This window comes from Salvelinus namaycush, chromosome 37 (assembly GCF_016432855.1).
Source record: "Salvelinus namaycush isolate Seneca chromosome 37, SaNama_1.0, whole genome shotgun sequence".
In the NCBI taxonomy this organism is placed as follows: domain Eukaryota; kingdom Metazoa; phylum Chordata; class Actinopteri; order Salmoniformes; family Salmonidae; genus Salvelinus; species Salvelinus namaycush.
In genome coordinates, this window is record NC_052343.1 from 14,366,133 (window position 1) to 14,391,348 (window position 25,216).

At 41.7% G+C, this 25,216-nt stretch overlaps 2 protein-coding genes across 4 annotated transcripts; both read left to right on the top strand.

Moving 5' to 3' along the window:
• Nucleotides 1-1,455: 1,455 nt before the first annotated feature.
• On the top strand, nt 1,456-14,747 carry LOC120031302 (homocysteine-responsive endoplasmic reticulum-resident ubiquitin-like domain member 2 protein). Of its 3 annotated transcripts, XM_038976995.1 has the most exons (9): nt 1,456-1,540; nt 2,279-2,659; nt 9,598-9,675; nt 10,098-10,214; nt 12,702-12,862; nt 13,055-13,180; nt 13,334-13,666; nt 13,781-13,892; nt 14,079-14,747. In XM_038976995.1, the coding sequence occupies exons 2-9, from the start codon at nt 2,513-2,515 to the stop codon at nt 14,256-14,258; spliced, it is 1,254 nt and encodes a 417-aa protein (XP_038832923.1). In that variant the 5' UTR covers nt 1,456-1,540; nt 2,279-2,512; the 3' UTR covers nt 14,259-14,747. The 3 variants fall into 3 exon arrangements, with proteins under 3 accessions (XP_038832923.1, XP_038832924.1, XP_038832925.1); XM_038976996.1 differs by lacking the exon at nt 10,098-10,214; XM_038976997.1 differs by lacking the exon at nt 1,456-1,540 and having other exon boundaries at nt 2,559-2,659; nt 9,566-9,675.
• A 5,839-nt stretch (nt 14,748-20,586) lies between these two features.
• Nucleotides 20,587-24,130, top strand: snrnp48 (small nuclear ribonucleoprotein 48 (U11/U12)). The gene is made up of 9 exons (XM_038976687.1): nt 20,587-20,857; nt 21,181-21,294; nt 21,570-21,630; nt 21,763-21,843; nt 22,511-22,696; nt 22,814-22,935; nt 23,039-23,142; nt 23,270-23,437; nt 23,604-24,130. Exons 1-9 carry the CDS (start codon nt 20,708-20,710, stop codon nt 23,680-23,682), a joined length of 1,065 nt encoding a protein of 354 aa, XP_038832615.1. The 5' UTR covers nt 20,587-20,707; the 3' UTR covers nt 23,683-24,130.
• Nucleotides 24,131-25,216: the final 1,086 nt, after the last annotated feature.

Below are 25,216 nucleotides of genomic sequence, written 5' to 3' on the forward strand. Positions count from 1 at the left end.
AAGGTACCACAGTTGACAGTGCATCTCAGAGCAAAAACCAAGCCATGAGGTTGAAGGAATTGTCCGTAGAGCGCTGAGATAGGATTGTGTAGAGTCATAGATCTGGGGAAGGCTACCAAAAAATTTCAGCATCATGCTGTGGGAATGTTTTTCAGTGGCAGGGACTGGGAGACTAGTCAGGATCGAGGCAAAGATGAACAGAGCAAAGTCCCAGACCTGCTGTTTTCAAGTCTCTAGAGACAGCAGGAGTGGTAGAGATACTCTTAATGATCGGCTATGAAAAGCCAACTGACATTTACTCCTGAGGTGCTGACTTGCTGCACCCTCGACAACTACTGTGATTATTATTATTTGACCATGCTGGTCATTTATGAACATTTGAACATCTTGGCCATGTTCTGTTATAGTCTCCACCCGGCATAGCCAGAAGAGGACTGGCCACCCCTCATAGCCTGGTTCCTCTCTAGGTTTCTTCCTAGGTTTTGGCCTTTCTAGGGAGTTTTTCTTAGCCACCGTGCTTCTACACCTGCATTGCTTGCTGTTTGGGGTTTTAGGCTGGGTTTCTGTACAGCACTTTGAGATATCAGCTGATGTAATAAGGGTTATATAAATACATTTGATTTGATACAGAGGCCTCCTTGATGAAAACCTGCTCCAGAGCGCTCAGGACCTCAGACTGGGGCAAAGGTTCACATTCCAACAGGACAACTACCCTAAAGACAACGCGGGAGTGGCTTCGGGACAAGTCTCTGAATGTCCTTGAGAGTTTCGCAATGTTTGATTGAACTCAATCAAACATCTCTGGAGAGACCTGAAAATAGCTGTGCAGCAACACTCCCCATCCAACCTGACAGAGCTTGAGAGGATCTGCAGGGAAGAATGTACTGGTCTGCCAAAATTGTAGCGCCATACCCAAGAAGAATCAAGGCTGTAATCACTGGCAAAGGTGCTTCAACAAAGTACCGAGTAAAGGTTCTGAATAATGTAAATGTGATATTTCATAGATTTTTTTGTATTTTTATACATTTGCAAAAATGTCGAAAAACCCGTTTCTGCTTTGCCATTATGGGGTATTGTGTGTAGATTGATGAGGTTGGGGTGGGACGATTTAATCAATTTGAGAAGAATTTGTAAGAATTATAATAAAATTCATCACATATTTTTCGTTAGTTGAGAATCTTGCACTATCAAAAAGAACAGCACAAACTTGCAGATAGTGTCCCCTACCAAATCAGAAGATCCACCCAGAACATGTCTCATACACACATTGGGGAAAAAATGCTCAAGTGATTATTTCCCAGACTGACAAAATGTACATTTCTCATCAACATTTCTAATATACTTACAAATAGTTTCGTTGGACGACTAACACATATGAGATAATATAGTGCCCTCTATCTATCTCTATGACTTTCACCCAATAGCTGTCAGTGGATGATTATTACGTAGTTTCCGGTATTACGCCCCGACTCACCCAAAAAAAACTGTCGAACTGGCAGGGAGCAGTCTAAAGGGGTCGAAAATACTCAAAGAATCTACAGTAAGTTAATGTTGTGTATGAATAAGCCTCCCGTCCCGATACTGTCACGTCGTTCGTATTATCAAGACAAGTAGCAAACAAACATTTCATGATATGCTAACGCAACGTTAGCTTGGCTAATAGGTAGCTAGCTAACGTTAGTTAGCAATACTAATCTCTAGAGCGTTGATAGCGCAGCACTCGTGTAAAACGAATGTATATTTGTCAGATATGCTAAAGTAGTTAACATCATACAATTACTTTCTACATAGACTAGTTTTGGTGGTTAGTGTAAACAATAAACAAGTAGCTCGCTAACTAGCCTCTGGCTGGATGGCTCGTTTTGACAGCTGTATGACGCAACACGACAGGTGTTCTGAAGACTCGAATGTCTCCCTGAATTGTTGCTAGCTAGGCCAAGGGTGTCAGAGGTCCAGTGTCTGTGTTTATGTTTATCCGTGACTTGTCTGTTGAATATAGTCATGCTGTCTAAGCACTTGAGCAACAATATTTTCTTAAACTGGCCATACATAGGATTAAATAGTGATCATCAGGACTGGCTGTGTGTCTCACTCATTAATTACATTATAAAAGTATTAGCTAGCTAGTCAATATCCCTGTTTATTTTTTAAATTAACATAAACAATTCCAGAGACTGTCAATCTGTGCAGAAGCCTAGCTAGTACCACAAGTAAGGACATTCAAAATGTTCAGATGTTTGATAAGCATGGTCTTAATCACTTTCTCTCTATTTGACAGAACCCCAAGAAACATAGCTGCTTCACTCTCCACCAGGATTACATCGTGATTGGACACATGACCGTCTCCCTGCCAATGACAGCTCTTTAGAGGGGAAATGTCCATGTCCACCATAGTCATTGGCTGAGCTGGACTTGAGATCACAATGATGAAGATGATCTGAGGGAGTCTTCCTCCTCAGGTGTAGGAGGCGGGCCCTTTCCTATTCCCTTGACACACCCATTAATATGAACCATGGACCCAGGAGCAGTTGACAGTCCCGTCACCTTAGTCATCAAGGCCCCCAACCAGAAGTATGACGACCAGACAATAAACTGTTTTCTCAACTGGACGGTGGAGAAACTGAAGAGTCACATCTCGAATGTGTACCCAAGCAAGCCGGTGAGTGGGTACTGCCATTTTTTGGTTTCCTCATCCCCACCATTCCATTAACTAAGGGGAGTGGATAGGGCAAGGGGAACCGTCCGCCTGGAGAGCTGCTGGGTGTACAGGCTTTTGCTCCAGCTCGGCTCTAGGTCTAAATCTCAAAGGAATAACCACAGTAAAAGTATCTGCAAAGTATACTGAACAAAACTATAAATGCAACATGCATCAATTTCAACGATTTTACTGAGTTTACAGTTCATATAACCAGTCAATTGAAATGCATTCATTAGGCCCTAATCTATGGCTTTTACATGACTGGGAATACATATATATTCTGTTTGTCACAGATACAGTTGAAGTCGGAAGTAGAGGTTGACTGATTAATCGGAATGGCCGATTTAATTAGGGCCGATTTTCAAGTTTTCATAACAATCGGAAATCTGTATTTTTGGACACCGATTTGGCCTATTTATTTATTTGATTTTTTACACCTTTATTTAATCTTTATTTAACTAGGCAAGTCAGTTAAGAAGACATTCTTATTTTCAATGACGGCCTAGGAACGGTGGGTTAACTGCCTCGTTCAGGGGCAGAACGACAGATTTTTACCTTGTCAGCTCGGGGGATTCAATCTTGCAACCTTACAGTTAACTAGTCCAACGCTCTAACCACCTGATTACATTGCACTCCACGAGGAGCCTGCCTGTTACGCGAATGCAGTAGAAGCCAAGGTAAGTTGCTAGCTAGCATTAAACTTATCTTATAAAAAACAATCAATCAATCATAATCACTAGTTAACTACACATGGTTGATGATATTACTAGTTTATCAAGCGTGTCCTGCGTTGCATATAATCGATGCGGTGCGTATCGTTGCTCCAATGTGTACCTAACCATAAACATCAATGCCTTTCTTAAAATCAATACACAGAAGTATATATTTTTACACCTGCAAATTTAGCTAAAAGAAATCCAGGTTAGCAGGCAATATTAACCTGGTGAAATTGTGTCACTTCTCTTGCGTTCATTGCACGCAGAGTCAGTGTATATGCAACAGTTTGGGCCGCCTAATTTGCCACAATTTCACGTAATTATGACATAACATTGAAGGTTGTGCAATGTAACAGGAATATTTAGACTTATGGATGCCACCCGTTAGATAAAATACGTAACGGTTCTGTATTTCACTGAAAGAATAAATGTCTTGTTTTCGAGATTATAGTTTCCGGATTTGACCATATTAATGACCTACGGCTCGTATTTCTGTGTGTTATTATGTTATAACTAAGTCTATGATTTGATAGAGCAGTCTGACTGATCGGTGGTAGGCAGCAGCAGGCTCGTAAGCATTCATTCAAACAGCACTTGAAGCTCTTCGCTGTGCTTCAAGCCTATCAACTCCCGAGATTAGGCTGGTGTAACCGATGTGAAATGGCTAGCTAGTTAGCGGGGTGTGCGCTAATAGCGTTTCAAACGTCACTCGCTCTGAGACTTGGAGTAGTTATTCCCCTTGCTCTGCATGGGTAACGCTGCTTCGAGGGTGGCTGTTGTCGTTGTGTTCCTGGTTCGAGCCCAGGTAGGAGCGAGGAGAGGGATGGAAGCTATACTGTTACACTGACAATACTAAAGTGCCTATAAGAACATCCAATAGTCAAAGGTTAATGAAATACAAATGGTATAGAGAGAAATAGTCCTATAATTCCTATAATAACTACAACCTAAAACTTCTTACCTGGGAATATTGAAGACTCATGTTAAAAGGAACCACCAGCTTTCATATGTTCTCATGTTCTGAGCAAGGAACTTAAACGTTAGCTTTCTTACATGGCACATATTGCAATTTTACTTTCTTCTCCAACACTTTGTTTTTGCATTATTTAAACCAAATTGAACATGTTTCATTATTTATTTGAGGCTAAATTGATTTTATTGATGTATTATATTAAGTTAAAGTGTTCATTCAGTATTGTTGTAATTGTCATTTATTACAAATAAATAAAAAAAATCGTCCGATTTAATCGGTATCGGCTTTTTTTGGTCCTCCAATAATCGGTATCGGCGTTGAAAAATCATAATCGGTCGACCTCTAGTCGGAAGTTTACATACACTTAGGTTGGCGTCATTAAAACTCGTTTTTCAACCACCCTACACATTTCTTGTTAACAAACTATAGTTTTGGCAAGTCGGTTAGGGCATCTACTTTGTGCATGACACAAGTCATTTTTCCAACAATTGTTTACAGTCAGATTATTTCACTTATAATTCACTGTATCACAATTCCAGTGGGTCAGAGGGTTTACATACACTAAGTTGACTGTGCCTTTAAACAGCTTGGAGAATTCCAGAAAATTATGTCATGGCTTTAGAAGCTTCTGATGGGCTAATTGACAAAATCTGAGTCAATTGGAGGAGTACCTGTGGATGTATTTCAAGGCCTACCTTCAAACTCAGTGCCTCTTTGCTAGACATCATGGGAAAATCAAAAGTAATCAGCCAAGACCTCAGAAAAAAAATTGTAGACCTCCACAAGTCTGGTTCATCCTTGGGATCAATTTCCAAACACCTGAAGGTACCACGTTCATCTGTACAAACAATAGTACGCAAGTATTAACACCATGGGACCACGCAGCCGTCATACCGCTCAGGAAGGAGACACGTTCTGTCTCCTAGAGATGAACGTACTTTGGTGCAAAAAGTGCAAATCAATCCCAGAACAACAGCAAAGAACCTTGTGAAGATGCTGGAGGAAACAGGTACAAAAGTATCTATATCCACAGTAAAACGAGTCCTATACCGACATAACCTGGAAGGCCACTCAGCAAGGAAGAGGCCACTGCTCCAAAGCCGCCATAAAAAAGCCAGACTACGGTTTGCAACTGCACATGGGGACAAAGATCGTACTTTTTGGAGAAATGTCCTCTGGTTGGATGTTTGGCCATAATGACCATCATTATATTTGGAGGAAAAAGGGGGAGGCTTGCAAGCCAAAGAACACCATCCCAACCATGAAGCACGGGGGTGGCAGCATCATGTTTTGGGGGTGCTTTGCTGCAGGAGGGACTGGTGCACTTCACAAAATAGATGGCATCATGAGGAGGGAAATGATGTGGATATATTGAAGCAGCATCTCAAGACATCAGTCAGGAAGTTAAAGCTTGGTCGAAAATGGGTCTTCCAAATGACAATGACCCCAAGCATACTTCCAAAGTTGTGGCAAAATGGCTTAAGGACAACAAAGTCAAGGTATTGGAGTGGCCATCACAAAGCCCTGACCTCAATCTTATAGAAAGTTTGTGGGCAGAACTGAAAAAGCTTGTGCGAACAAGGAGGCTTACAAACCTGACTCAGTTACACCAGCTCTGTCAGGAGGAATGGGCCAAAATTCTCCCAATTTATTGTGGGAAGCTTGTGGATGGTTTGACCCAAGTTAAAAAATTAAGGCAATGCTACCAAATACTAATTGTGTGTGTGTGTAAACTTCTGACCCACTGGGAATGTGATGAAAGAAATAAAAGCTGAAAGAAATCATTCTCTCTACTATTATTCTGACATTTAACATTCTTAAAATAAGGTGGTGATCCTAACTGACCTAAAACAGGGAATTTTTACTAGGATTAAATGTCAAGGAATTGCGAAACTGAGTTTAAATGTATTTGGCTAAGGTGTATGTAAACTTCCGACTTCAACTGTACCTTAAAAAAAAAAGTAGGGGCACGGATCAGAAAACCAGTCCGTATCTGGTGTTACCACTATTTTCCTCATGCAGGGCGATCTCCTTTGCATAGAGTTGATCAGGCTATTTATTATGGCCTGTGGAATGTTGTCCAACTTCTCTTCAATGGCTGTGTGAAGTTCCTGGATATTGGTGGGAACTGGAACATGCAATAATACATGTCGATCCAGAGCATCTCAAACATGCTCAATGGGTGACATGTCTGGTGACAATGCAGGCCACGGAAGAACTGGGACATTTCCAGGAATTGTGTACAGATCCTTGCGACATGGGGCTGTGCATTTTGCTGAAACATGAAGTGATGGCGGTGGATGAATGGCACGACAATGGGCCTTAGGATCTTGACACGGTATCTCTGTGCATTCAAATTGCCGTTGATAAAATGCAATTGTGTTCATTGTCCGTAGCTTATGGCTGCCCATACCATAACCCCACCGCCACCATGGGGCACTCTGTTCACAACGTTGACTTCAGCATACCGCTCACCCACATAATGCCATACATGTGGTCTGCGGTTGTGAGGCCGGTTGGACGTACTGACAAATTCTCTGAAACGACGTTGGAGGCAGCTTATGGTAGAGAAGTTCTCTGGCAACAGCTCTGGTGGACATTCCTGCAGTCAGCACGGCATTGTGTTCTGACAAAACTGCACATTTTATGAAACATTTCTGCAATCTTTTATTTCAGCTCATGAAACATTGGACCAACACTTTACATGTTGCGTTTTTGTTCAGTATAACATTGAAGTAGACTTACTTCTCCAGAATCTGAGGAAGAAATAAGCCCTGATTTTTCATGTTATACACTTGTGAGTTAATTGCGTTTGGGCTATTCATCTTAGCATTTTCTATAACCAAAGGAGGCTGTAGACAGTGTCATTGTTTCCTAGCTGAGCTCCATAAACTGAAAGTAAATCTCAAAAGGGGACATCCACCTGGGAAAGCACAACAAAATTGTATAACCACAGCAACCAACCAAGCATCCTAAATGAAGGGAAATTATCTTAATAGTTAATTTGCAAGGGTAAGGTTTTCCAAAATGAATGACACATTGGGTTCTCTGCCACATTGTTTATTTGTGAGCACTATCTTGATGCGCCTTGACCACAAAACCGAAACCCAACTATCACTTCTGAGCATAGACTACATTTTTGGGATTTGAAATGCTTGATTTTACCTATGTACATAGGTACGTAGGTCCACATTTACGCATAGTACAAGTCAAAAGTTTGGACACCTACTCATTCAAGGGTTTTTCTTTATTTTTTACTATTTTCTACATTGTGGAATAATAGTGAAGACATCAAAACTATGCAAAAACACATATGGAATCATGTAGTAACCAAAAAAGTGTTAAACAAATCAAAATATATTTGAGATTCTTCAAATAGCCACCCTTTGCCTTGATGACAGTTTGTACACTCTTTGCATTCTCTCAATCAGCTTCATGAGGTAGTCACCTGGAATATATTTCAATTAACAGAGGTGCCTTGTTAAAAGTGAATTTGTGGAATTTCTTTCCTTAATGCATTTGAGCCAATCAGTTGTGACAAGTTAGGGGTGGTATACCAATGATAGCCCTATTTGGTAATGTATTATGGCAATAACAGCTCAAATAAGCAAAGAGAAATGACATTCCATCATTACTTTAAGACATGAAGGTCAGTCAATACGGGAAATTTAAAGAACTGAAAGTTTCTTCAAGTGCAGTCGCATCATAGCGCTTGACGGTTTCTGAAACTGGCTCTCATGAGGACCGCCACAGGAAAGGGAGACCCAGTTCCCTCTGCTGCAGAGGATACGTTCATTTGAATTAACTGCACCTCAGATTGCAGCCCAATTAAATGCTTCAGAGTTCACGTAACATACACATCTCAACATCAACTCTTCAGCGGAGATTGTGTGAATCAGGCCTTCATGGACGAATTGCTGCGAAGAAGGACACCAATAAGAAGAGACTTGCTTGGGCCAAGAAACACGAGCAATGGACATTAGACCGGTGGACATCTGTTCTTTGGTCCAAATTTCAGATTTTTGCTTCCAAGCACTGTGTCTTTGTGAGACGCAGAGTAGGTGAACGGATGATCTCCGCATGTGTGGTTCCCACCGTGAAGCATGGAGGAGGAGGTGTGTGTGTGCTTTGCTGGTAACACGGTCAGTGATGTATTTAGAATTCAAGGCACACTTAACCATCATGGCTACCACAGCATTCTGCAGCGATACGCCATCCACTCTGGTTTGCGCTTAGTCCCACTATTATTTGTTTTTCAACAGGACAATGACCCAAAACACACCTCCAGGCTGTATAAGGGCTATTTGACCAAGAAGGAGAGTGATGGTGCTGCATCAGATGACCTGGCCTCCACAGTCACCCGACCTCAACCCAATTGTGATGGTTTGGGATGAGTTGAACCGCAGAGTGAATGAAAGCAGCCAACAAGTGCTCAGCATATATGGGAAATCCTTCAAGACTGTTTGAAAAGCATTCCTCATTAAGCTGGTTGAGAGAATGCAAAGAGTATGCAAAGCTGTCATCATAGCAAAGGTTGTCTACTTTGAAGAATCTCAAATATAAAATATATTTAGATTTGTTTAACACTTTTTTGGTTACTGCATGATTCCATATGGGTTATTTCGTAGTTTTGATGTCTTCACTATTATTCTACAATGTAGAAAATTGTGAAAATATAGAAAAACCCTTGAATGAGTAGGTGTTCTGTACATAATGCGAAAATTCTGTAAAGCACTGTCTTGTGACGCTGCAGGCATGCGTTCAGGTGTGCAATCTACCCCAAACTAATGTAATCTAATCTGAAGATGTTTAGTCTTTTCTGGAACACAAACTGGGTTTCTATCCAAATGCTGCCAGATTTTCATGCAAATATTCTCAAATCTACATAAAAACAATGTGCACATTTTCCAACCAGAGATGTTACAAATGTCATGTACAGTCATTGTATCAGATCAGTGAAACATTTAGGTCAATGGTTGCAATAGTACTTCTGTATTAATAAACATGTGTATGTGCAAGAAATATTGCCCTACCAGCTTGTTGATATACTTTCAGCATTATTGTTCTTGCATAATTAAGAGCTAGAGGCACGTGTTACATTTCCAAAAATTTTGCATTTAGGGCTTATCAACCCAAACTATGTGATTTTAAATGCTCTAGTTGTGTATTCTGCAACAGGCTTTCTCAGACTGACAGTTGTGTTGTCTTAGTCATCCAAGGATCAGCGGCTGGTATACTCGGGCCATCTCCTCCAGGACCACCTGCAGCTGAGGGATGTCCTCAGGAAGGTAAAGAGCCCTCTCAACCTTGTCTCTGTTTTTCTGCTGTGGCATATGGTCGAAGTTTGGAGTATGGTGGACTAACACTGTATCTGAAATGTTAGAATTGGTATGCAATATCACAGAAACCTCACTCAACATAACAGACAACCGACTGCTGAGCCTTTATTACATAGGGCCCACCCCCTTGTGTTTGTGAGAGAGGGTGAGCGTGAGGCAGAAGAGACTGTGACGGTATAACAATAGCTGATCTAATGTAGTAAGCAACATTGAGGTTGGCTTTGTCCCTGAATTCTAGCCTGTTCCCTGAAATTACCCCTCCTTGCGCTCGCTCGCTCTCTCACTCACACCGATCACCAAAACAGAATCAAATGATTAATTACGCCCCTCTCCTTTTCCCCCCACATCCAACCCTCTATTTCCACCTACAGCAAGAGGGTTATCACATGATGCACCTGGTGTGTGCCTCTCGTACCCCTCCAGCGTCGCCCACACCCCACTGCTCCGCCCCCAGCTCTTTGATCTCTGAACCCGGCTCCAGCTCTGGGGTACGTCTAATGGTGTGGAGTCATTCTGTGGAGCTCAACAATTTAATCAGATAGAAATTAAATGCCAAGTTCTAAATATGCTTTATTATTAGTGCATGACCCTGGGGTGGAAACTAGAGGTCGACCGATTAATCGGAATGGCCGATTAATCGGAATGGCCGATTAATTAGGGCCGATTTCAAGTTTTCATAACAATCGGTAGTCGGCATTTTTGGTCACCGATCATGGCCGATTACTTTGCACTCCACGAGGAGACTGCGTGGCAGGCTGACTACCTGTAACGTGAGTGCAGCAAGGAGCCACGGTAAGGTGCTAGCTAGCATTAAACTTATCTTATAAAAAACAATCAATCAATCATAATCACTAGTTAACTACACATGGTTGATGATATTACTAGTTTATCTAGCGTGTCCTGCGTTGCATATAATCGATGCGGTGCGTATCGTTGCTCCAATGTGTACCTAACCATAAACATCAATGCCTTTCTTAAAATCAATACACAGAAGTATATATTTTTACACCTGCATATTTAGCTAAAAGAAATCCAGGTTAGCAGGCAATATTAACCTGGTGAAATTGTGTCACTAGTTCACTAGTTAATTACACACTAGTTAACTACACATGTTCACTAGTTAACTACACATGGTTGATGATATTACTAGTTTATCTAGCTTGTCCTGCGTTGCATACAATCGATGCGGTGCCTGTTAATTTATCATTGAATCATAGCCTACTTCGCCAAACGGATGATTTAACAGGTGCATTCGCGAAAAAAGCACCTTCTTTGCACCAATGTGTACCTAACCATAAACATCAATGCCTTTCTTAACATCAATACACAGACATATATTTTATTAAACCTGCATATTTAGTTAAAAGAAATCCAGGTTAGCAGGCAATATTAAACTAGGGAAATTGTGTCACTTCTCTTGCGTTCATTGCACGCAGAGTCAGGGTATATGCAACAGTTTGGGCCGCCTGGATCGTTGCGAACTAATTTGCCAGAATTTTACGTAATTATGACATAACATTTAAGGTTGTGCAATGTAACAGGAATATTTAGACTTATGGATGCCACCCGTTAAATAAAATACGTAACGGTTCCGTATTTCACTGAAAGAATAAACGTTTTGTTTTCGAAATGATAGTTTCCGGATTTGACCATAATAATGACCTACGGCTCGTATTTCTGTGTGTTAGTATGTTATAATTAAGTATATGATTTGATATTTGATAGAGCAGTCTGACTGAGCAATGGTAGGCAGCAGCAGGCTCGTAAGCATTCATTCAAACAGCACTTTCGTGCGTTTGCCAGCAGCTCTTCGCTGTTCTTCAAGCATTGAGCTGTTTATGACTTCAAGCCTATCAACTCCCGAGCTTATTAGCTGGGTGCGCGCTAATAGCGTTTCAATCGGTGACGTCACTCGCTCTGAGACCTTTGAAGTAGTTGTTCCACTTGCTCTGCAAGGGCCGCGGCTTTTGTGGAGCGATGGGTAACGATGCTTCGAGGGTAGCTGTTGTCGATGTGTTCCTGGTTCGAGCCCAGGTAGGAGCGAGGAGAGGGACGGAAGCTATACTGTTACACTGGCAATACTAAAGTGCCTATAAGAACATCCAATAGTCAAAGGTATATGAAATACAAATGGTATAGAGAGAAATAGTCCTATAAATTCCTATAATAACTACAACCTAAAACTTCTTACCTGGGAATATTGAAGACTCATGTTAAAAGGAACCACCAGCTTTTAATGTTCTCATGTTCTGAGCAAGGAACTTAAACGTTAGCTTTTTTACATGGCACTTATTGCATTTTTACTTTCTTCTCCAACACTTTGTTTTTGCATTATTTGAACCAAATTGAACATGTTTGATTATTTATTTGAGGCTAAATTGATTTTATTTATGTATTATATTAAGTTAAACTAAATGTGTTCATTCAGTATTGTTGTAATTGTCATTATTACAAATACATAAATACATGTAAAAAGAAATTGTCAGATTAATCGGTATCGGCTTTTTTTGGTCCTCCAATAATTGGTATCGGCGTTGAAAAATCATAATCGGTCGACCTCTAGTGGCAACACATACATTCTAAGTGTTTTTAATAGGGCTTTGGACAAATAGGGCTTTGGACAAATTTCAACCAAAAGTTGGAGTATAGTGGGCACACACACACTGTCTGACACACTGAAAAAGTGAGGGAGAGGTTATTGTGACAGGGTAGGAACCAACTGCCATTACACACGGTGGAGTGGCATAACACATTTAACAAACCAAACATTGAAATACCGTTATACAAGGTAAAGTAAAAACCCAAACTTGTCTGTGCATCAATACCGGTATAGAGTAAAATACACTATACCGCCCAGGCCTACTTTTCAGCTGTCCTTATTCCCATAGTGGCATTGTTTTTTACCAATATATTAATGCTTTTATTCCTCCTCTTTCCTCTGCTGGTTTATGATTGGTGTATGTCTTGTCACTCAGAGTTCAGACAGTGCTGGCTCCACCTCCCAAGCCACAGCGCCAAATCAGGACAGTCAGTCCGCCGCCTCCTCAGTACCAGGAAGTTATGATGGGCTAAGGCATCGTGGAGGCTTCCCCCAATTTAACCCTCAAAACCCTTCCTCTACTGGTATAATGCAATGGTAAGCACTGTTCTTGTGTATTGGGATCAATTTTCTAATTGGGATCAATTTTCTAATCTAATTTTCAGTTTCCACCTAGTCAGGAAATGAAGTAAAATTACATTTAAAACTTTAAAAAATGGTGGGGGAAATGCAGAAAATATTGTGTGTGCATAGTTTTTGAATGCACATGTGGCTGTTTTTCCTCCACAGGCCAGATGGGACGCAGGTCCCGGTACAGGGGGGTATGGCTGCAGGTGTGCCCCCCCACCCCATGTACATGCCCATGCAGGTCCTCTGGTGGCAGCAGATGTATGCACGCCACTACTACATGCAATAGTAAGTCAGGGTCGTCTGCACTTAGGGCCCAATCTTAACAACCCATAAGGACCACAGACTTCTCTACGTTGGAATGAGTTAAATTCACTAGCTTCTATCCGCTAATACATATTTCTGTCTTTCTTTCTCTTCCCCAATCTCTCCCTCTTCCAGTCAAGCAGCAGTTGCGGCCTCACAGCCCCCCTCCACCCCTCCCTACTCCCCCAGTCCCACCCACTCCCCCCAACCCGCACAGCCAAATGAAGCTCCACCTCCCCTGGGGCCTAACCCCGCCCCTAACCCTATCCAAGAGGACAGGCCGGCCAATCCCAATATCCAGATGAATGCCCAGGGCGGGGCCGTGCTAAATGAGGACGAATTGAACCGTGATTGGCTGGACTGGATGTACACGGTCTCCCGCGCCGCCATCTTGCTCAGCATCGTGTATTTCTACTCCTCCTTTGGCCGCTTCGTTATGGTGATAGGCGCCATGCTGCTCGTCTTTTTGTGAGTTCTCATCTGTACACTATCCGTTTGAGATTAGAATGGATACTTTTGAAGGACCCTGTTTACTTTGTATCTGTGTGTGAGATACTCATTTTGTGATTGTGTTTTAACTAGGCACAGGGCTGGTTGGTTTCCTTTTAGGCCAGAGCTGCAGAACCCCGGAGGAGGAGGAGCGGGGTTGGCTCATCAGGACGAGGCAGAGAGACACCAGGACATCCAAGAGATGGTGGGTGCTCCTTGTCTAAGATGGATTCCATCTCTGTCTGTGTGGTTATGCTTTTCTGTCTGATCTGTCTCTGTGTCCAAGCTGCTCCTTTCTCTCTGCCACATTCTCTCTCTCCATCTCTGCTTTTCAAACCGATGGTCCTTCTCTTATTCTCTCTTTCTCTTGTTCTGTTTCTCTTCATCTCAGGAGCGGATGATGGATGAAGGGCTGGAGGATGAGGAGGGCGACAGTGGAGAGGAAGGCCCAGAGGACCCGGCAGCTCCCGCTGCTCCCCGCCACCACGGCTTCCTGGCCTCCACCTGGTCCTTCATCAGCACCTTCTTCACCTCCCTCATCCCAGAGGGACCCCCCCACCCTGCCAACTAAACCAGGGAGGGAGACCCTCCCTCCTACCCAGCATCAACCTCCCATGCTGCCAACTACCAGACTGTAAATAGAGCTGGAGTGTGGGAGAAGTCTTGAATAAATCAATGAACATCGAACAAACTAACATGTTATGCCATGTTAAACAAGCTAACAATGCTTTATATTCCAGAGGTTTTTCTGATTTCATCATACAAATTGGTACACACACACTTTTTTTTCTTTGATCATGTCTGCTTATTCAGATTTTGGTGTCATTGAAAGGCCTCGAAGGGTCGTCCATTTTAAGCAGTGATACAGCCGTTGTATTTATTGTTTTGTTTTTTGAGAATAGATGAAAGGACATACACACCTAAATGTGTATGAATATTTCAATGACTCTAGCACATATGTTTCTCTCTATATATGAGCATTATCTATTTACATATGAGTATCTACATCTTAGTTTCTGACAAAATGCATTTTTGAATAAAAGCCTTGTGGTTTCATGTGTGTGAATTGTCTTCTATGATTGGTTCAATTTGAAGGACAAGTGAGATCTCTATTTGACCTACTGTATTTGGGAGTCACTAAGTGGAAGTTAGTGCTCTTTTTCATCTGGTGCAGTTGACATAGTGGAATTGAATCATCCAGTCAAAGCCCTGTAACCATAGATATCCTATAATGAGTATTCTCTGCGTGAAACAGCTTAGGTAACTCAGGAATTCTACTTCATTCTCCAAGATGGCTGCTTGATGACTTTACTGAAATCAAAATCAATCTAAGTGTATTGGTCGCGTACACAGAATTTCAGATGTTATCGCAGGTGCACAGAAATGCTTGTGTTTCTTGCTCCAACAGTGCAGTAATACCTAGAAGTAAACTTCATACCCAATGGGCACAAGGATGTTAAAGTAGAGGAGCAGCAGCAGGAGGAAAGTGAGAACCTATGGCATGATGGTGGTAACTTCAATCTAGAATTCCTAATGGATTCTGAGGCTTTTTTTGAGACCACCTTCTGGGCCTCTGGAAACTGAAGAAACCTCTAGCCACCTGAACCTATGACACGGGTAGGCAACCATGTTCCTGGAGTACTGCAGGATTTTGTTCCAACTAGGCACCACACCTGGCCAACTGAGCTAATTGATCAGTTCAGAGATAATGTGCTGGAACATTTTTTTGCCCACACTACAGATGGCTATATCGGTCTGCTAATACAGGACTAGTAAAGGCCCAGTGCACTACTTTTGTGAATAAAAGTAATTATTATTCAATTCTGCTTTTTCAGGGGTTGCAGCAGCACCCCTACTTCCCGTGGCTTTGCTTGTAACATGTATTCTAAATTCTGAGGGTGATAGTTGATTTTGAGAAATAAATATTCTCATTAAGATGACAAATTATACTGTTTCGGAGTTATTACATTTTGTGACAGGTAGGCTATTTTAAGTTTTGATTGTGTTAAAGCATTTTGCAAGAGAAATGTGTTTCTCAACTCATTTGTGACTGCTACATTTCTATAGGCAATGTTGGTAATCTCTAAATAAAATAATTTATAGGATTGGATCAATTGAACGACACTTGAGAGAGGTTCTCTAATTGTCCTGCAGGTGATGCCATTGTAAACAAAATAAAAAATACGCTTGTGATTTTAGAACGGTACTGTTTAGCGGTCTATGGGTGATCAGTGAACGCTAGGGCTTTGTCGGTGTCCACTGAGCCTGAGTGGTTCTCAGTAGACCTACAGGCTGGATCGGTGATTTTTTTAAAGTTAAACAAGGCATGCATGGCCTGGCAGAATCTTCCTATTTTTCATGCGGTCAATGTCAGGTGCAGGAGAAACGTGACTCGTGGCACTCGTGGCACACTTCAGTGCTCTTTTTCATCTGGTGCTGGTACAGATGGAGGGGAAAAAATACTTGTTGAGACTGAAACAACGCTATGCATTTTTAGACTACAGTATGCTGTTTTGACTGTGTTGAGACTAGCAGATAGCTCAATATGTGAAGCTAAAAGTCTTATTACTTGGCCTGCAACAGCAGCAAAATATCCATAGAGAGGGTCTTGCTGCTGACCAGGGTATCCTCCAAAGCCAGGGCCACCAGCAGGGGCACCTCCATGCTGCGAGACAGACAGACAGACAATGAGACAGACAGAAAATGAGAGAGAGAGACAATGAGAGAACACCATAAGGTTACTATGAAACAGTTAGTGACAACATAGGTCAGGTGCCATGAAAGTGACTAAAGTTGAACATCCCAATGACTCACTCTGAACTACCTAACCAATAGTCTATAGACAACAGACAATTATGTCTCAAATCAGTGCATTGACAACTTGTTCTGCAGAGGTCAAGGGGCTGAGAATTATTTCATATAGATTATTTATTACAACCAGTAAGAGTGTCAAACTGTACTTTGGCCAGCAACACCAGGACCGTGAGTCCCAGCTATTATGTGAACCTGACCACTCCCAGGGTTGGGTGAAATGAGTCAATTAAAAAACAGTACTTCTATCGACCTATATGCTACTGAACTTTTTATACAAAGTGTTGGCCCTATACTCCATCATAGCATTTGCACTTCATGTAACCTTTTGATCAGCTCAGATTGTTACATTGTAAGAGTGTGTGCCTCTGTTGTATCGAACAAGTGAACAACACTTGTTCGATACAACAGAGGCACACACAGGTATCCCTGGAGCAATAACAGGGAATAACAGAGGCGCATCAAGAGGCGCATCAAGCATAAAAGATATGCTACGGCTTGCCAATGGTAGCGATTCATTGGCAGGCAGGCCTACAAATTGTATTAGATACAACAAATAGTATACTGTATACGCAAAACACTGTGCAATATACGCATGTTATATTATGCAGGACCGGTTTGCAGTTCTACTTCCGGACAACTAAATGGTCCTGCCCATTTACCTTCATATTTATATAGAAGAAACTTGTCTGTAAGATCTTACCCCTCCTGGGTATCCGCCTGCGGGAGCACCATATCCAGGATAACTCATTTCTATGAATGAAAATAATAACATTGTGATACCAACTGGAAATAAAGTATCCCCTTCCCTGACTTGCCCTTCTTTACATACAAGGGGAGTGTCGGGTGTCTGAATTTACAATAAGCAATGGGAGGGATGAATTAGAGTTTTAGGCTGTTGTCTTTGGAAACCTTTATTTGGAGTAAAATAGTGGATGTAGTTGAACAGAAGTCAAAGTATAAACGTTTACCAGAGTATGTTTTGTTAACATGAATTGAACACTCGAGGAAGTAAATGGTATATTCCAGGCACATTCCAGTGTTTTAAGTTTCATTGAGGCTCATCACCTCAATGCACTATTTCCAGATTGGCCTTGCATTAACATGTGACCAGCTGCCTGCCAATCATGTGACAGTAATACTTGTCAACAAAGATAAATGCAACGCTGACTGCATTTCTCTAAGTAATAAAGTAATACTATAGATAGTAGTAGTACTTATAGTAATAGATTTGCATATAGTGAATATGATGCCAAATTGTGAGTTGTCTCAATTGTTTCTGTGTCTTACTATTGTGATAAACAACATTATTTTCACCAGGCCAACCATTGCATTGTGTATTGTATTTTGTGTTTATTTTATGTGTGAGTGTGCATGTTCCTAATGCTACTGCACAGCATTAACTGTCCCACAGGCTAATAATGTTGTACTGTATTTGTGTTGTATTTTAATACAGTAAGACCACCAAGAGTCATCATTACATCATTACACAAGATCAGAAACACTCTTGTCTCAGAACCATTGGGGTGCACTTCCTTTCTGGACAGGAAATACTGAATCGTGCCTCCACTGAAAAGCTGTTCTGCGGCTGACAGGATCAGAGGGCACTGCTGCGGAGCCCATGCACAAATCTGGCTCATCTCTAGCCTATAGACCTGCTATTATCAACTAGGGAATCAAACACGCCAAGTTATTCTTCTTTGCCTTGGTATACAGTAGAAGCCCTGATTGAGATGTATGGACAGAACCCTAACTGGTTGTGGTCGAACGGGGAGCCTCTACGCCACCACAGGCACCTGGGCAGACTTGGCTCAGCAACCCTGAGGCAATGGGAGGATGAGGAAGAAGGAAAAGAGGAAGAACATGCAATTTGGACCAGGGAGCATCCAGCAATCTGTTGCTATACTACAAGTAAGAGTGAGGTGTATGAGTTAACTGTGAGAGAATATTGCAGGCTCATTGCAAAATAGTTCAGGGGACTTTCATTGCTTGTCTGTTTCAACCCTGATTTAGGTTTGTTTTTAAGTGGCATGCCTTGTCTTGGGGTAAACAGGGTTTATGCTGGTTTGTATCAATTAACATGTTTTCCCAATTCTGCTATTCTGAATTTGCTTACCTACCACTGCCTCCGTGCTTGCCAGTGTGGGCAGATGACTTGTGACTAAGAGCCTTGCCCAAACTCGGCAGGCCCATTGGCAGGCCAAAGAGACAGCAGGACCAAACACGTGATACAACGACAGACTGCAACAAAACAGCACCCAACCTTCCATCCTACCCTATGTCGTCCCTTCTCACCACACCTTACTATTATCGCTCCTCCATCTCTTCCCTTCCCCTCTCCCAGCCTTCTATCTCCTCTCCTTGCATCTCGTTATCCACGTTTAGTCTTCATCTCCCCTATTCCCATTTCTTTGTATGCTCATTAATGTGCTATCCAACATACAGACATAATGCCATTTGCTTGGTTTCTCCATTCACTTGAATACCTTTAGACATCATCAATGGTATGAACAGAAACTTTTTGTCAAATGTTCTTAGGTTCTCTCCTCTGTCCCGTGTCTTCAGATGGCCATGGCCTCACCCAAGAGTGTGTTCAAAACCACTGGGGCTGGGCTTGTACCGAGAGTCCCTTTGGCCCTGTCAACACAGACCTAGTTAGCATCCAAAGCCAGAGTGACACAGGGCTAGATGCCCCTGAAATGTGGATGGATGTCCCCCCACACCAGCCCTCCTTGGCTGGTGCTGATGGAGAAGAATCATCCCAGCATTGTTTAGGCAGTCAATGGAGGAGCCACAGGACAGAGGGCCATGGCTGTGTTTATGGACCAAGTGGACCAGGAAGATGTTGCCACAGTTGGGCTGGTTCCCCTCTCTTCAACTTTGGAAGTAAGTGTATATGTCTGTTTATGTGAAAGAGGGTCATTCTCCTCTATGGTGATCCAGCATGGCTGCTATGTAGTTTTTTTCTCTAATCAAATACTTCTGTTTCCCAGTGAGGAAGACAATAATGGTAGGAGTCGAGGTGGAAATAGTGGAGGAAGTAGCCTATGAGGACACAGAGACACTTGAAGTAATGTAAGTAGTTAAATGATTCAAGGTCATGGTTTATTTACACATTGCTGAAGCACATAAACATAAAGTAGGGCTATGCAGTAGCTAATGTTTGTATGTCTTTCTTTTTAGATCAGAAGGAGTCTATCCAAATTATTTGATGGAAACCATATTGCTGCACGATGACCAGCTTTTCCCCACCTAAACATGCATTCCTTCAAAAGTTGTTTGCAAGGGAACTTTCTGTGTTTTTAAATGTCAGCCTTGTCTTTTGAATGTATTTTACATTTATTTAAATGTAGTTTAAATATTTAAATGTATTTGAAATACCATTTAAAGGCCTTTTTTATGCCAGTGTTATGTGAGGTTCATTAATTATTATTTTTTACCCAATAAAGTAAGAAAACCTTTGCTTGTTGTCTTGATTTGAACTTCTAATGAAGATATAGTATATGTAACTTCCAAGACCTTCTGACAGTCTACACTTGCTTTGTCCGTCCAGTGCTCCAGTACTCTGCTCAAGTATGGCAAGTCTCACAGCCCACCAACACAACCAACTTGAGAAAATCCAACGGCATGCTACCAAAATCATCATTGGCACAACCTACACCTCTGTATGCAATGACCTGGGCTTGCAGTCCGTGGAGTCCCGCCGCACCCACCAGCAGATCCTTTGTCCAGAAGCTTGCAAAACCCCAGCAACAAATAACGTTAGCTGCCTCAGACGATAGATAGGACACGTCAGTGTCAGATCTACCCATCGAATCCTTCCCCCTATTCGGACTGACAGATACTACAACAGCACTATACCTTACTTTGTGAAGCTGCTTAAATGTAATATTTTATACTACATCTCATGTTTTATTTGATTTACTTACTTACGTAGGCCTATGTATGCTGCAATTCAGCTTTTAGCGGCAAATGTGTACAATTAAAAACTAAACCTTAAATTCATTTTGATTCTTCAATTACCAGAATGCACCTCAGTCAGGCTTACGTCATCTACATGCGCCACACAGCTAACGCTGTTAAAATGCGACAGTGGTGCTGAACAACGTTCGAAAATCTGCATACCCAATATAGGTTGGACATTAACTAGTAAAATGTAAGGAAAACCCTTTTAATGTAAACACAATTTAGATTTTACCTGACTACGACATGTGCGATTCACCAGAAAATCAAACGCTCCAGGCTCGTCTGCGAAGTTTGGAAGAGTTGACGGAGTTCACCGAGAACTGCCAGAGACAACTGAATGAGCTGTTCGAGACGCTGGGATGGAGACGGGACCTGGACAACGGCTCAGTTCAGGTAGGTCAGGAAGATAGTTAGCTATATTTATTCAACTGCTCAGATACGATGGGTGGTTCTCCTAGCCCTGAAAGCGCGGCGTTCTTTATAGGACTAGTTCACCCCATAATCAATGTTTTCATAACGTTACCTGAGCTAATATCCGAAAATCCACATTTAAAATGTGCATCATCTGTTGTGAATGTGTTGCTAGCTAGATATGAGGCCTCCAAATAAATGGGGAAAACCATCGATGATGGGAGATTCATTAAGTCTCTGTATACATGACATGCATGCTACAACAAGCAGAGATGAGATTATAACTTGTAAATGACCTTCCACAGGAGCCGATGGAGGTGTGCCCCTATGACCCGAACCACAGAGTGCCAAGCAGGAGCATGGAGAGACACAAAGCCACCTGCCAACTCAGCCAGATGGGATATTCCCATGAGGAACAGGTTAAAGAGCTATACAGTATCACATACTCACACACATACTCTAATGAAATATCAACTGAGCCATCAACACCTTTTGGTGTTGCTTGTCATTAGGGTAAGGATTTTTCCTGACCATAGGGCCAGACCTAGAAAAACTGGACCCTATAACTAGAGCGGACCAAAGTGGTGAGGTCAAATGATCAGGAAAAACTCTCCACCCTAATTATGCAACAACCTTATCTGTTACTATGTTCTTAAAAGCTTTTATAAAAAGTTAACTCCTTTCCTTTCCCAAGGCTGAGATGTATGACACCTCTCTGTGTTATGAGAATGCCAGCATTACCAGCTTCACAATGGGTGAGTGTCACACTATTCCACTGCAAAGTGAATCTCAACTTAATGTAATAGTCAAAATTCCTTGGACTGACCCTGGGTTGGGGAAGCCCAATGCTTGTCTCATATCTTTCTTTTGTTCTGCCTCACCTGTAGACAAACACACCCAGCAACAAGTGATTCTACAAGCAAGAGCAAGTGCACCGTCAATTAGGACAGAGGGACTGTACAGCCAAAGTAAGGTCATTACACCCTTACATTAGTGTTAGGTCACTGATAAAAACCCTATGCTTGTATTCATGGCCATCAGCATTAGTTCGACTCTGTGGTATACATGCCCCACAAAATATTTATGCTTTTATTATTTTATTCTTTAATGGTCATTTCACCAAAGAACAACCAATGTTTATATTTTTTTTACCAAGCTCGTAGGTCTTCAGTGCCTTGCCCATGTCTAAAAAGGTCTCCATTAATTCATTATTAACACGGCTAAATATGGTGGCTGTTGTTTTTTATTTTATGATATAGTTTCTTTGCGTTTGTCAACAGTACGTGTTTTGTGTTTTGTTTTCAGTGACAGGGGTGAGTAATTACAGGAGGTTCTTCCCTCGTTCAGGCTTACTGATTCCGTGCAGTATCCTTTAATGCCATATCCTTTCAAACATGCTGCCTCTGTTGGCGGCATTACACACGTACGAACACACACATTTTCCCTGTACGTGTTGGGGAAAGGCCTTTACTCTTTTTTAACCCTTTAATACTGAAGGTGATCATCTTGATGAGTGATCATCTCAATGTGATTAATGTGTTCTTAAAAGCTTTTGAATTAGTGACTTCTCATGACTCTATCTGTACTCTGTTGTAGCATGTGAGTGTGTGTAAAGCCCTTTTCATTGTGCTGCAGGTGAATACTCCACAGATCCTTCAGAAGTTCCTCAGAACCACAAGCGAGCTATCTGTGACCTTACTGTGGCAGACCGACTGGCTCTTTTTGATCACGTGACAAGGGAGGCCAGCCAACAGAAGGATCAAGCTGTTGCAACCGACAACGAGGACCTCTATGTTGATTTGGTGGCCAAGCTCAAAAAGGGTAGGCCTATTAAACATTAACTATTGAGACCAGTAGTATGGTTTAAACCAATTTTCCTATGAATTGCTCCTCTAAATTAATTCCAGTGAGTCTGTTGTGTTTGTTTCTGTTCTTCAGGTAACGATCAGAACGAGCACAAGTCTCACCTGGAGCTGATGGCTGAGATGAGGGACTACAAGAGACGGCGGCAGTCTTACAGAGCCAAGAACGTCCACAACACAAAGAAGTCCTACACTGAGGTGTGTGGGGGTGTGACTGTTTCAATAGAATGTTAATGGATGTACTTTACTTTGAGGTGTGTGTGTGTGTTATATCTGGCTATGTTTTTCATGAATCCTGCAGGTGATTCGGGAGGTAATTAATGTCCACTCTGTTGAACTGTCCAGTCAGTGGAAAGAGGAGGAGAGGAAGGAAGAGGTTAGAGAGTCCAAACATACCCCTCATAGGTAATCTAACAATTGTCTTCTTACCTACATGACGGCTCATACAAAATCCAATTAGTACTGTAATACTTATCTGAGGAGCATGTAAAAAATAAAATAAAAACTGACTCCACTGAACCGTTTGTCTCAGGAGAAGGTCTGAGGACAGGCGGTCTGCCTCCACAGAGTCCCGCCAATCTCATGTCAGCTCCAGAGATGGACACGGCTCCCACCACAAATGCCACCGCAGCAAAGACCCCAGCCCAGAGCAGAGCCAGGAGCGCAGCCGAGAGAAGGAGAGCAAGAAGAAGAGAAAGAGGTGAGCCAGAGTAGTGGATTGACTGAATATCATTGTCTCATGCATTCAAATCTGACCGTGTTTAATTGTATGAAGTCACCATCAAGGCTGGTTGCAGACATTTAGTGGTTGATGAATGCTTTGGCTGTATACATGTTTGGTGAATTGAATGTGTGGACATTCACAGGGATTCCTGCTCGCCGGATGAAAGACCTCATGAACGAAAGAAGAAAAAGAAGAAAAAGAAGAAAAAGGAAGAGAAGTGATTTTCAAGTTTAGTACTTTGGCTTGGAAAACCAGAGATTGGGTCAAGGAGCCAACCACAGCTACGTTCCAATGTTCATAATAGCGTACCACTTACCACGCCTTCATACTAAGTGCCCAATTCATGGCTTCATACTAAATGGTATGCATGTGTCGATATTTTAGTTTGACTCACAGACAAATCTTTCTTTGATGTAATCTAATGATGATATTTTAAAGCAACAGTGCAGCTCTAAACATTTGTCTTAAACTGAGAGGTTATTAAATGCCTGTTGTATTAGATTACAGAATGTAAATAAACTGTTAGAACACGATTCTCAGAATTCTGTTGTACATTCACAATTACCCCTGTGTTTGATTCACTTCCAAAAAAAGTTTGATGTTTAAAGTTAAAACTACATTATGTTTGAACTTTGAATAGAGAATAAAAGCTTCATATGTGTACTTTAATGATCATGGTCATAATCTGTGTGTAAAAGCTTTTGTGTGTATGATGGCCCTTATTTAGAAGTATTCAGAGAACTAGAAAAATGACTTCTGTTGTAAAGTCACAATTACTTGAGAATTCATGGTTTACTTCCTTTTTTTAACAAGAACTCTGCATAAACAATTGTCAATGTCTTTCCATATTGCGACTAGAAATAGTCAGAAACATCTACACATTTCCATTAGATAAATATATTCATGTAGTAATTTAGGTGTAAATGGCCCTGCCCAGGCCAATCCTATTGGTTGAGGCCCCTCAGAGCAGTTTGTGCATTTCTCAGTGTCTACTGTATGGAATGTTGGACAGGAGTGTCATAGCTGGCACACTTTTACCAGCAGGTCAAAAGGACACAGAAGGTCAATCCTGGAGTCAATGTGCATCTGCAGTCTTTTAATGATGGGATAAAAATACTTATCAATATCGGTCACAACACTATTCAATTGGTACTGAGTTTGATCACCTGTTAAACCGTTACTTTAAATTGATATTCAATTCATTATCAGAATGTCAATTTATTTTTTTGACTGAATGACTAGAATTGACCTTAACCTTTACTGTACTACTTGAACATAGCTCCAAATGTCAACGTGTGAATGTTTTTAGTCATTGGGGTATTTGCGACCTGCAGAACTGTGTCAGTCTACTAAAATGCTCACAACAAAATGTACCCTGCACTAGTCTCCTCATCTCTATTTTAAACCCTCCCTCTCTCTGTATTTATTATATTCTCCTTACTCTCTCATCCCTCTCTTCTCTCCTGTCTTGGTCTCTGTCCCTGTGTGTATTTGGGGTTAGGGTTAGACTCAGGTATTTCTCACCCTGTCAAGGAGAAGAGGCTGCCTGAGAACCTTATGGAACCCTGAGAAAGGGAGAGAGCGAGAGGAAGGGGAACCAGTGCCGTGAGTGGGGAGTGAGAATGCTGTAAAGAGCACAGTTCAGGGAGGAAATAAACTGGGCTTTTCTGTCTTTATTTTTTTTTTAAACTGTGGACTAACCAATACGTTGAGTGAGGGTCTGGTCTCAGTGGATTATACAGAACCAAACAGACA